This window comes from Neodiprion lecontei, chromosome 6 (genome assembly GCF_021901455.1).
Source record: "Neodiprion lecontei isolate iyNeoLeco1 chromosome 6, iyNeoLeco1.1, whole genome shotgun sequence".
NCBI lineage: Eukaryota > Metazoa > Arthropoda > Insecta > Hymenoptera > Diprionidae > Neodiprion > Neodiprion lecontei.
The window spans coordinates 6,699,894-6,711,225 of NC_060265.1; the positions used below are offsets into that span (position 1 = coordinate 6,699,894).

The 11,332-nt window shown below is 37.3% G+C and overlaps 4 protein-coding genes across 9 annotated transcripts; 2 read left to right on the forward strand and 2 right to left on the reverse strand.

Annotated features, from left to right (window-relative positions):
• Positions 1-18: 18 nt before the first annotated feature.
• Positions 19-5,292, reverse strand: LOC107223081 (mediator of RNA polymerase II transcription subunit 25). 5 transcript variants are annotated; one of them, XM_046744177.1, is made up of 15 exons: positions 4,943-5,292; positions 4,617-4,820; positions 4,421-4,466; positions 4,051-4,175; positions 3,726-3,945; positions 2,964-3,570; positions 2,396-2,841; positions 1,910-2,091; positions 1,629-1,791; positions 1,360-1,551; positions 1,092-1,271; positions 743-931; positions 619-678; positions 358-480; positions 19-273 (listed from the first exon to the last, which is right to left on the reverse strand). In XM_046744177.1, the coding sequence occupies exons 2-15, from the start codon at positions 4,736-4,738 to the stop codon at positions 133-135; spliced, it is 2,796 nt and encodes a 931-aa protein (XP_046600133.1). In that variant the 5' UTR covers positions 4,739-4,820; positions 4,943-5,292; the 3' UTR covers positions 19-132. The 5 variants fall into 5 exon arrangements, with proteins under 5 accessions (XP_046600133.1, XP_046600135.1, XP_046600134.1 ...); XM_046744179.1 differs by having other exon boundaries at positions 2,964-3,417; positions 4,917-5,292; XM_046744178.1 differs by having other exon boundaries at positions 19-270; positions 4,917-5,292.
• A 91-nt stretch (positions 5,293-5,383) lies between these two features.
• On the forward strand, positions 5,384-8,441 carry LOC107222712 (WD repeat domain phosphoinositide-interacting protein 4). 2 transcript variants are annotated; one of them, XM_046744183.1, is made up of 8 exons: positions 5,384-5,590; positions 5,673-5,940; positions 6,024-6,264; positions 6,489-6,637; positions 6,739-6,840; positions 7,041-7,159; positions 7,231-7,364; positions 8,285-8,441. In XM_046744183.1, the coding sequence occupies exons 1-7, from the start codon at positions 5,542-5,544 to the stop codon at positions 7,335-7,337; spliced, it is 1,035 nt and encodes a 344-aa protein (XP_046600139.1). In that variant the 5' UTR covers positions 5,384-5,541; the 3' UTR covers positions 7,338-7,364; positions 8,285-8,441. The 2 variants fall into 2 exon arrangements, with proteins under 2 accessions (XP_046600139.1, XP_015517684.1); XM_015662198.2 differs by lacking the exon at positions 8,285-8,441 and having other exon boundaries at positions 7,231-7,708.
• On the forward strand, positions 7,947-9,276 carry LOC107223161 (39S ribosomal protein L22, mitochondrial). The gene is made up of 4 exons (XM_046744184.1): positions 7,947-8,029; positions 8,299-8,517; positions 8,620-8,833; positions 8,979-9,276. The coding sequence occupies exons 2-4, from the start codon at positions 8,308-8,310 to the stop codon at positions 9,197-9,199; spliced, it is 645 nt and encodes a 214-aa protein (XP_046600140.1). The 5' UTR covers positions 7,947-8,029; positions 8,299-8,307; the 3' UTR covers positions 9,200-9,276.
• Positions 9,277-9,381: 105 nt separating this feature from the next.
• LOC107223168 (60S ribosomal protein L39) lies at positions 9,382-10,292 on the reverse strand. Its single transcript, XM_015662777.2, has 3 exons — positions 10,233-10,292; positions 10,010-10,113; positions 9,382-9,510 (listed from the first exon to the last, which is right to left on the reverse strand). Exons 1-3 carry the CDS (start codon positions 10,233-10,235, stop codon positions 9,462-9,464), a joined length of 156 nt encoding a protein of 51 aa, XP_015518263.1. The 5' UTR covers positions 10,236-10,292; the 3' UTR covers positions 9,382-9,461.
• Positions 10,293-11,332: the final 1,040 nt, after the last annotated feature.

The window sequence follows — 11,332 nt, forward strand, 5'->3', positions numbered from 1 at the left end:
AAAAATATTGTTGTCATGTTGAATTTCTATCCATGTTTCTCTTTTTTATTGTACAGTAGAATGTCATCAATGATTTATTTACGACTTAAGTATAGCGTATGAAATTAGGAATATGACGCCGTATCAAGATAATTAGCCAATAAAATCGTAATTAGAGATTTCATCAAATTGTTGAGTTTGCGGATTCCCTGGTGCCATAGGCCTTGTTGGCATACCTCTTGGACCAACCATTTGCTGTTGCATTCCAGGTACTTGTCTGTATTGCGGCTGCTGCTGAAACATAAGGAAGATGTATTCACCACCCTCTCTCAGTTCATGAACTAATTTATCTGTCGAAAAATAGTCCGAAATTTTCACCTGCTGGAGCAAATTTCGGAGACCAGGACTGTTTGCCATTACAGGGCGCATCATCCTCTGTGCATTAGGTTGTTGACCGGCCATTCCGCCAGCAGAATTAAGAGTTCTTTGGGCTTGTTGTGCCTAAATATATGCACAACATGATCAATTTCAAATGTTATTATAGGTTGATGTAGTGCATGTAGTGGATTATTAATTTTTAGTACAATGATTGTAGGAAAAGAATAATCTGTATGACAGAAGTAATTCCCACTCTTTTACCTCAAGTTGCTGCTTGAACTGCATTTCTTGTTGTTGTGCCACTTCTAAGTTCCTTTGAATCTGTTTCAACAAAAGTTATACATAAGTCAATTTGTCTTGTGCAAATTACGTTACAGATATGTACATTGACTTCTAGCTGGGATTGATATTGGGCTTCTTGTTGCTGTGCGGCCTCCAAAGTTTGCTGCAACTGTTTTATTTTCATAAGGTTCTGTTGCCTAGCCAGTTCTAAGGTATCGTACTGCGGTCTTTGTTGTCCCATCATACCACCAGGTCCTTGGCCTACTGGTTGAGGTCCAGATAATCCACCGCCCTACGAGTAAAGCAATGTCAAAAATCACGTTTTCAATTTGATTGAGCACTGACAATCACCATTCGCATACAATAAGTGGAAAAAGTTGTCATTAAGTTGGCATTTTATTAAAAAAAAAAACAAAATAATACAGTATTTTGGTTACTGGCACTACATTTACCGGCATATTTATTTGCCCCTGTGGCCCACTCGAATTGCCTAACGTTTGTTGTGGTCCGGTACTGGGAACAACATTTTGTGTTATTTGACCTCCCCCCATAGCCATAGCGTTTGTAAGAATCCCACCTGGTGATATACCCGCAGTAATTGCTGGCAAATTGTTGCCAGATACATTTCCTCCCTGCAGTCATTTTTTTTTTTAATAAAATCTCTTTAGTTTGATGTTTATTTACTATCTACCTCACCAATTATATGCACCGTCAACTTACCTGCCCTTGTCTCATTAATGCTTGGGTAGTTTTCTGATGTTGTATTACTTTACGTAGACGATCTACAAACGCAGCTTGATCATTAGGAATAAATCCAAGGTATGCTCTTTTCTCAGCAGTATATAAAAGAATAAGCACTTTTATATCACAAGCTGCCGGAGATGGTACGGACGTGAAATGCACACAGCCGGCCTACAAGATTTTTTATAATTACAAAAAGTAACTTTTGCAAGATAGGGATTCAAAAAACATTTTTGGATTATACGTACAAAACCAGTGCTCATAACTTTCGTTAAGCCCTCGAGAGCCTCGCAAGGTGTTGGGTGAAAGAGAACAGATTTGGAATTTTTCAAATAAGCTCCTCCAATATTACCAATCAGCTGTTTAGGCATCAACTGCATGATCAGCTTTTGTGGCCAAGAATCTGCCTTTCTGCGAGCACAGATAGAAAATTCAAATTTTTACGATTTCAAGATAACTTTTCTTTAATGCATTATTGTATCTTCTGAATTTGAACCAGAATTAAAATTTTAAATCAATCGAAACTTACAATTCTGGTTCACCGTCTTTAGAGTTGGCTGATACTTGACATGGAACGTGTCTAGTGAGTTTCTGCGTATCTGTGGGATTTTTAGCTTTTTCAAGCCATTCCAGAACACCCTGCCAGATCGTATGACGCTCTCTGCTAGGTGCCATTTGTTGACCAGCCACAGGTCCTCCAGCAACGTTTCCCTTGAGACGATGAACAAAAATAATTATTTTACATTATTCAAACATTGATGCACTCATTATTCATGATATTGTACGAATAATATAGTTTTAACTCAAACTGAAAATGTCAGTAAATGTAAATAATAGATATATTTTCTTCATGAAAATTTGTGGGTTACTTAGATTTTCTCATTAATCCACAAATAACCCGGACTGCATAACTACAAGGATTGAGTCTGAAGTGAGGCCATTTGAGTGATATTATGATAAATATGTAGTGAAATAATGATTTGCTACATCCATAAAGTTTTCTGGATAAACTGACTTGTGGTTGGCTATGCGACACTTGCGAAGGTACAGAGGACACCGAAGCAGAAGCTTGAGAAGCTGGAGTAGTCTGCTGCGCTTGTGCAGGAAGAGACTGGCTCACGCCAGATACCATTAATTGTTGTCCAGCTTGACCTTGCACCGCTTGTCCTTGCATACTCATTGCTGTTGTTTGCTGGGGACTTTGTTGCTGATTTTGTTGGTGCTGCATCAAAGTAAAACGTAATTGTTGTTGCTGCTGTTGGTGTTGCTGTTGCTGCTGCTGCTGTTGCTGCTGCTGCTGTTGTTGTTGTTGTTGTTGTTGTTGTTGTTGTTGTTGTTGTTGTTGTTGTTGCTGTTGCTGCTGCTGCTGCTGCTGCTGTTGCTGCTGCTGCTGTTGTTGTTGCTGTTGCTGCTGTTGTTGTTGCTGTTGCTGAGAAGCATTTGTCATGACATTTGTGTTTCCTACAACATTGAAAAACAGTAAGTTCCATCGTCTGGGTAGAATCCTAGATACAGGCAAGCTAGATGATTGATGAACATTGACTTTCTTGATGAGAAAAATTTATTATAAAATTCAATATTACCGTCCATACGCTGTCCAAATTGATTGACACCTGGTCCCAAGACAGAAGGTGGTTGTGTTAGCTGGGCAATAAGTGCACTTCCTTGAGAATTTGATTGAGCTGTGGCTCCAGATGCAATAAACGGAGGTCGTTGTTGTGAAGGCATAATCCAACGTCTAGGACCCATTAAGTTGGGATGATAGTTAGGTGGAGCTGTAATTTGTGGATTGAAGTTTCCACGGCCGGCCATGAGAGGAGCAGACATTGGAGGAGCAGTTTGCTGATTAACTGAGGTAATATTTTGAGGCGCTTGGTTTCTAAATGCACCAGTTTGTTGCTGAGTCGGTTGGGGAAGATTCTGTTGTGGCTGATTCGGATTTGGACTGTCATTACTCTGTAAGGGACTCGGAGGTATTTGCACCGGATTACCAGGTGCGAGATGACCAGTTGCTCCCATTGGACTGACAGGTCGTTCCTTGAGATTATAATTTCTTAAGAGAACAACGTGCCTTAGATCCTTAGCATAGTTTTTTGTCTGTGATGACTGCAAATCACCACCAGCTTTTTCAAATAGTTTAAATAGCGTTGGTATTTTTCTTGGAGATATTATTGAGAGGTTGATGTTCCTCTGCAAGTAAAATACAAAATTTACGAGAATTTCACCATGTCACAATTCAATTAGCAAAATGATTGGAATTCAATTACATAATTCACGTCTACAAAGGTGTGAATAATCGTTCAAATTGCTAACCATTTCATCAGCTATAAATCGAAATCTCTTACCTCTTGAAAAATTGCTGCCAACTGTTCCACGGTGTGTCCAGAGAATTTGTACGATTCCTGGACAACTGTTTGATACGGAGGCGAATTACAAACTAAAATACAATGTTTTTGAGAAGCAGTATTAGGTTCTCTACGCAGTTGCAAGTCTTCGAAACATTGTAACGCAGTTGCCAATCCTTCACCAATATTCGCGTGAGATTCACCTTTCCCACCTACCATTCTATTACAAAGCAAAACACAATGTAGTAATTACATAAAAAATTCCAAATTTTTATTTTTGTAGTGGTTTTTTATGATATGACATACTATTGCAATATGGACTTACTCAAGTTTGTCCAACATAAGTGAAAGCTTGTGAGGGTTTGAATATGGCCCAAATGTTCCAGTGCAGGGTGCAGGCAAACAGTCGGCTGCATGGTAAACCACCACTCCATAAAGTGTTGTACTATTCTGTGACAAGAAGATATCGTTGTAAGTTAGTGCACGTCAAGAAAATTAGATTTATAAATCAAGTACGATACTTGTGTTCAAAATATTTTGTAATTTAGGCTATGAGAAATATCTTGGAAGAAATATATTGTTGTTATAGTTCCTACTCTAACAAAAAAGCATCACTTTCTATAGTTTGCAAATTATATAATTATTGCTATAGAATTGTTGAGACCACTGCAGTACAAAAACAGTGGTATTCTCACCTCAGAGACATATTCTCGATCCTCTATACTTCCTTGATTGAAATATCTGAAAAAAAATTATTTTATAATTTGAATAATAAATTCAGCACTAACTTTGCTATTTTTATATATTTTACATATTGTTCCATTTGCTCACTATTCGTAGATATTTTATTTAATTAAATTATCTCATAGAAATTTAAATACATAAACTTACTCCAATGTTGGCATAAGATAATTGGTCTTGATATCATGAAGGTAAGCTCCATTGACAGCTGTACCCTCGATGACGAATATCACATCAGCTTGCATCCCATGCTCAGAAGGACCAGCCACCATGATAAATTACTCCATGTATTGTACTTAAACTAATTGGGAGCGGAAACACGATACTCAATACAAATTCTTCAAAATATTCCTCCTATAATGAATTGAAAAAAGTTAGTACGTCGATCGATAAGTTGCTATCAGTCAAAATTAGAGTAAGAAAAATATGACAAGTTGACAAATAAATTACCTTCTTTTCAAAAACAAGTAACCTGCCTGTAAACTGTCAACGTATCCAACAAAAAACACTAAAACGGTCGTGTCAGAGCTACTAATCTGGAATCTTGGAAAATTTGAGATGAAAAAAGACAGATATTGCCAATGTATAGCACTGAAATATGCTTTCGATAAAACTTGTTCTACCGTATGGCTATATCCTTTCAGGGATGTGCCAATTCTATGAATTACATGCAGAAAATTATCTTGCGGGATATAAAATATCAAGAGATAGGGTTATGGATCTTTTGACGGCTTGAGTATCGTTTATTTAACTGGTGTTTACTCTGTGTTTACCAGTAGCTACAAATGCAGAAATTATCAAACGTTGATGATTGGCTGATGTGTCGTGTTTTACGATCAGCATAAATAGACTTTAGATTTTTGAGTGCCGTCACGTTGGACAGCTTGATTTTTGTCTGCTCTTGCTTTGTCTACGGTACAACAGCTGATCTGATGGCGTTTGTTTTGCGTTTTAAAAGGAAATGACCCTCTGACATGAGGAAGTCGTATGGAGCAAGAGGGCTTGAAACATCGTCAGGGAATTAAAAAATCACTGCTGTCACTGGCCGTGTTGAGCAGTATCACAGCAGAATAACATGGCTGCAAATCGAGGAGTAATTAGCCTAAGATTTAATCAAGACCAAGGTGCGTATTGCCATTGTTTATCGCGCGAATAACAAAGAGTTTTTACTTTGCATCCCCGTTCTTCATCTGCAAAAATCTTCAGGATGTTTTACCTGCTGCATGGAGACCGGGATGAGGGTCTATAATGTAGAACCACTTGTGGAAAAAGCTCATTTTGACAACGAGCTGATGGGAAGTATTGGAATGGGTGAAATGCTATGGAGAACAAATATTGTAGCAGTTGTCGGTGGTGGAACCAGGCCCAAATTTGCAGACAATACAGTTCTCATCTATGATGATTTGGCCAAAAAATTTGTCCTTGAGATAACTTTCACCAGTACAGTTAAAGCAGTCAGATTAAGGAGGGACAAGTAAACAAAATTCCGTCTTCAATCTGTCCCTGAACTAATTCATTTTAGGTTTTGCAGTTGTTTACTCAGTTTTATCTTCACAGGCTGATTGTTGCACTGCAACGGGAAATTCATGTATTCTCATTCCCTGCACCAACCAGAAGGCTGCTGACTTTAGAAACTAGGGAAAATCCCAAGGGTTTGGTTGAGGTTGCAACGCTTGCCACAGCTCAAAAACAACTGCTTGTTTTCCCTGGGCACAAGTTGGGCAGCGTTCATCTAGTCGATTTAGCTGCTACTGACGCAGGAAGTTCTAGCACACCGGCAACTCTCGTTGCTCACCAGGTAAAAATCACCAAGTAATTAGAATTAACATATTTATCTTAAGGCATAGTTATGCCTCGTAACAGTAAAGCAAACTTGATATGTTTACAACCTGTATTCGCTGGTATTGGTCATAGGATTGACAGCAAGTAGCTTCTAAATCTTTCAAACAATTCTTGAAATCATAATTTTACTTGCACTTATCGTAGTATCTTTAAATGAATAATAATTGGAAATGACAATAGGGTGCCCTTGCCTGCTTGGCAGTAAATGCTAGTGGTACAATGATAGCAACAGCTTCGGAGCAAGGTACCCTCGTCAGAGTTTGGGACAGTGTTCGCAGACATCTCTTGGTCGCATTGAGGAGAGGTGCGGATCCTGCTACTCTGTATTGGTAAAGCATTAAAAGAGTATTTTAGTCATACATATTTACACTAAAGAATATTCCATTCAGAAGAATAAATCTTAATAACAGCAAAATTGCCATTTTTTCAGTATAAACTTCAGCAGGGATTCTGAATTCTTGTGCGTATCAAGCGACAAGGGGACTGTGCATATATTTGCATTGAAGGACACGCACCTGAACCGCAGATCAACGTATGTAGTTATCTATTTGCTATAATAGTAGGCCAGTCATAAAATTTTGATCACTTGAACTATGATCTAAAATCTAAAATTTCCCTTGAAAAATTATTTCCCGCATCGAATGCTTTGTAAGGTGATACTCCTTTTAATACTTTACTTGTAAGTTTCAATATCTTGTCAGCGCTGTTGATTATTGAAAACTTTTTTTTTAGCTTCTCGAGCATCGGTTTCTTAGGCAATTATGTAGAAAGTCAATGGGCACTAGCTACGTTTACAGTCCCACCTGAGTGTGCTTGTGTCTGCGCATTTGGCTCTCGAAGTTCCGTAATTGGTAATTATTTTATAAAGTAGAATCTATTTGTCAAATGTTTAAATAAACCTAATCACTTTTACTGGTTACAGCTGTGTGCTTGGATGGTACCTTTCACAAGTACGTTTTCACATCCGATGGTAACTGCAATCGAGAAGCGTTTGATGTTTTTCTGGATGTCTGTGATGACGATTTTTAATTATCAACTCACCTACTTACATAACATGTACATACATATTAACTACTATAAATATAAGAATTATTTTCACGCTCTAATATGCGCACATCATTCAAAACATTCGTAAACTGGTGGAATTCATGTGTAGACAAGGCACACTTTTTCGTCTCTTTTTACATTCCATGGTATATCAGATGGTTCTATGGTTATTTCGTTTTCAGTTGAGGAAGTATCGCTTCTCGATTTTTCTCTGAAAAGGTAATAAAAAAATTGTTTAATGTATATTTTAACACATCGTTACTCCATAGAGATGTAAACTCACTATACGGTTCTGGATTAATCATTGGAGATATCAATGCAGGATAAACAGCCATAGCTAGCAATCCTACAAATCCGGTTATAAAAACTACGTACGACTTGCCTGTCAGTCTAACCATTTTGTCTGACACAAATTTAACATTGATACTAATGCTAGAGAATCTTTTAGGTTATGTTGCTCGAATGTAGCATACTTCGCGATGATACTTTGAAATTATCAACGCCTCACTGAGGCCAAATTAAGAACTATGAAGTCAGTGTGTGTATATATATATATATATGTATGCACATATAAGTATATATATATATACTTATACTTTAGACAGTGGACGGCGAACAAAATAGGAGCTGTTTCGTCTTGGGCTGTCGTCTGCTCAAAGTTGTATTTAATCGCTGTAAGACGGTAGAATTCTATTATTTAAAAATCCAGGATAAAAATATTGAGCATTAGCGCCGAGGTCAAAATATTACGACGTAATTCAGAGACGAAAATCAGGATTCGATGGTTTCGGTTTTAATTTATAGGTTATGTCTGTGATGCTAGTATCCTCAGACTCTTTCTACGTAGTAAATTACTAGTTCTATCCCTGAAAGATATTTCATTCGATACCAACTAATTTCTTGTCACTCAAATTTCTCAAAATCCGTAGCTTGCATAATGCAGGGGCTCAGGATGTGCACTCGGTGGCTTGGTGCAGCCACAAGATCAATCAATAAACAAATCATTCTACTTGATGTTAGTAGAATAACTGGCGCATCATTTCCCAATGATTTTCATACAACTGCAGCAAAGGCTGATGATTCATTCAAAATTCCGCACTGGCTACAGTATAACAAAAAGATCTACCCCCCTCAAGCTCTCGACGAAGAACCGAGAAAAGCAGTGAGTACAAATGAATAATCAATCAAAAACTAGCTTGTAGTACCAGCTTTCAATAATTTACGCTCTTCTATTTTCTTTGTATTATTTTTGTTTCCAATCTAGTTTGTTTGCCACATGAAGTCAAACATCAAGTACCCTCCTAAAAAAATGTGGTACGTAGCTGTACTTGTTAGGGGGATGACAGTTGATGAGGCTGTAAAGCAATTGAGTTTCGTTTTGAAAAAAGGAGCTGCAGCTGCAAAGGAAACTATTCTTGAAGCACAGCAGATGGCTGTGGAACAACACAATGTTGAATTCAAAAGTAATCTGTGGGTTGGTGAGTATTTATGGAACATGCTTAATACTGCACTAGAAGGTAGTGATTGACAAAACCTTTGAAAAGTAATGTTACCAGTTCACTTCATTTTCAATGAAGTTACGTGTATAGAAATTTCTAATTATATACTATAAATTTTTTCCAGCTGAATCTTTTGTTGGCAAAGGTATGGTGTACAAGGGTCTTCGAAGACATGCCAAAGGGCGTCCAGGTATGGTACACTACAGGTATTGTCATTATTACGTTAGATTGGAAGAGGGAAAACCACCTGAAAATTATTATCTTCCGGCACCCAAAAGCAAGCAAGAAATGCTCGATGACTGGCTAACACAAATGAGACAGCGCAAGATCACGTCGTCTCTATGAATTCAAACGCAAATTTATCATCAATCAGTATAGAACCTATGTAATTCGTAATAATAAAGAAAATTTCTTTACACTGATACAACAGCTTTGTAATGTTTTTGGTAGCTAAGAACTCACTTCAATAATATTCTTTTCATTTACTTTAAGACTTGTAAAGGCAGATAATCAGATTGACAAAGAACTGGATTTAGAGTTTTGTTTATTTAAAGTGACACAATCATGTTGATCCATAGAAATCGATGGCCAAGATTGATGCTCCAGTTTACAGCTTCAACTTTGTTCTCCTCCAATGACGCCTCTTCGCATTGTATCTGTAATCAGAAACATGTTTACAAGTCACAATTATGTGTGTGTTGAGTTCCTAGTAACTACTTTATCCAAACATTTGGGTAAAGATCGTCGAATACAACTTACAACAACTTAAGAAACTGTGAGTGTTGCATTAGCTAACGGAAATTACAATTACAAACGCATTGTTTGCACTCAATGATAACATGTATCACATGATCATAAAAGGGAGAATTTGCGGAACAGTATTTCAAACGGTCACATTGGTGACACGTATATCCATTAACGGATAGACAAATAAAATCATATTTGAAATATATTAGAATTGACATACGCGCACATGTATGGCGGAAATTGAAGTTGTATTCTAACCACAAAACGTTGAACGAGAAAACTGTCAACTCAAGTCGCCCCAACGTTTAACATCAGATTAGGAGTCAATTTGGAATATAATTAGATACGTATAACTTTGAGGAAATACGTGGGCATTAAGCCCAACTGCTAAGATGAAAATTGACTCACCGAATTGTGTTGCCTGTTCGCATTCTGACCCATTGCGGAATGGGCCGGTTCTGCTTCAATTTTTTAGCAAGCTTTCGCTTGACGATAAAGGTTTTGTGTGCCGACTGAAACATAAAAAACACTCTGTTAAACACTTGGCGGTACAACTAGAATACACTTGGCATATTAAAACGCGGGATGTCACGGTATCATTACGATTTTCTTCACGGAGAAAATAACCTACCATGTTGTCAGTACCTCCAACAAAACGCAAAACGGAAGAGCATTGAGCAAAATGGACGCAAGCAGGTTCACAGCTCGCAGCGCCGTTCTTTCGTTACCTACGCTAGTCAAATGTATTGTCATTTTGTAATTTACACCAACTACGATAATTTTCGCGATGTAAGAAAAATCATTAATTAATCAAATAAAACCTGAATATGTATTATTTTTTAAGACTCGTTCGATTAAAAAATAATTAGTTGCTCGATTTACCATTTCTCCGTTCATTTCAACTTTACCAACACGAAACTATGCATGTTTGAAAACTTAGCATCGAAACCAAGGTGCCATATATTCAAACCTAGAAACAGCGCTGAGCAATTCTTTTTTAGCAAACTAAAATTTCATCCCGTGAAACAAAGTCAATTCGATAGTTATATCGTGAAATGCTGGATTGTACTATCCGACTAGTGCAGCCGCGGACGGCTATTGACGGAACTTATTGCATTGTTTCTCATTGTCACTTTAGAAAGTAAGAAATTTTCGAGAATAGAACAAAAAATCTCGCTTCCTAAGTCCCGATAAGTATGTATTCCAGTTATTTTGCCTGATCTTTTGTAAAATACGTTGAGTATGACGATGCAACTGATTATTTGCCACCGATATGTGATGCATTTTTTATTTTGTTTAGCGGGAGTGTGCAGCGTTGCGGGTTAACTTAAATTAGGGGTTTCGTCTGCAGGTGATTGACCTTTGACATCACTATTGTTTCCAATTCGGAATCTAATATTCGATAAAAGATTGCGCAATATGCAGTTATTGAATGTTTTGTCGAGTTATTTTGCGTACGGGCGTACACAAAAACAGTTTTTGCATATAGAACTAATTCGACTTTGCTTAATAAACCATCCTCAGTAAACAAAATATACATAATCAAAAACAGTATTCGTATGATTGGTGACGTAGCACAAAATTATTCCATATGAATAACTGCATAACTTTCGTCAGAATGTAAGTAAATTCGGACTTTTCAGAGATATGAAAAAAGGTGAGAAATACCGAAATTGGAAGAAAAAATAACGGTGAGTGCGAATTTAAAATTTCAGTAGAAGTCAAGCAAAC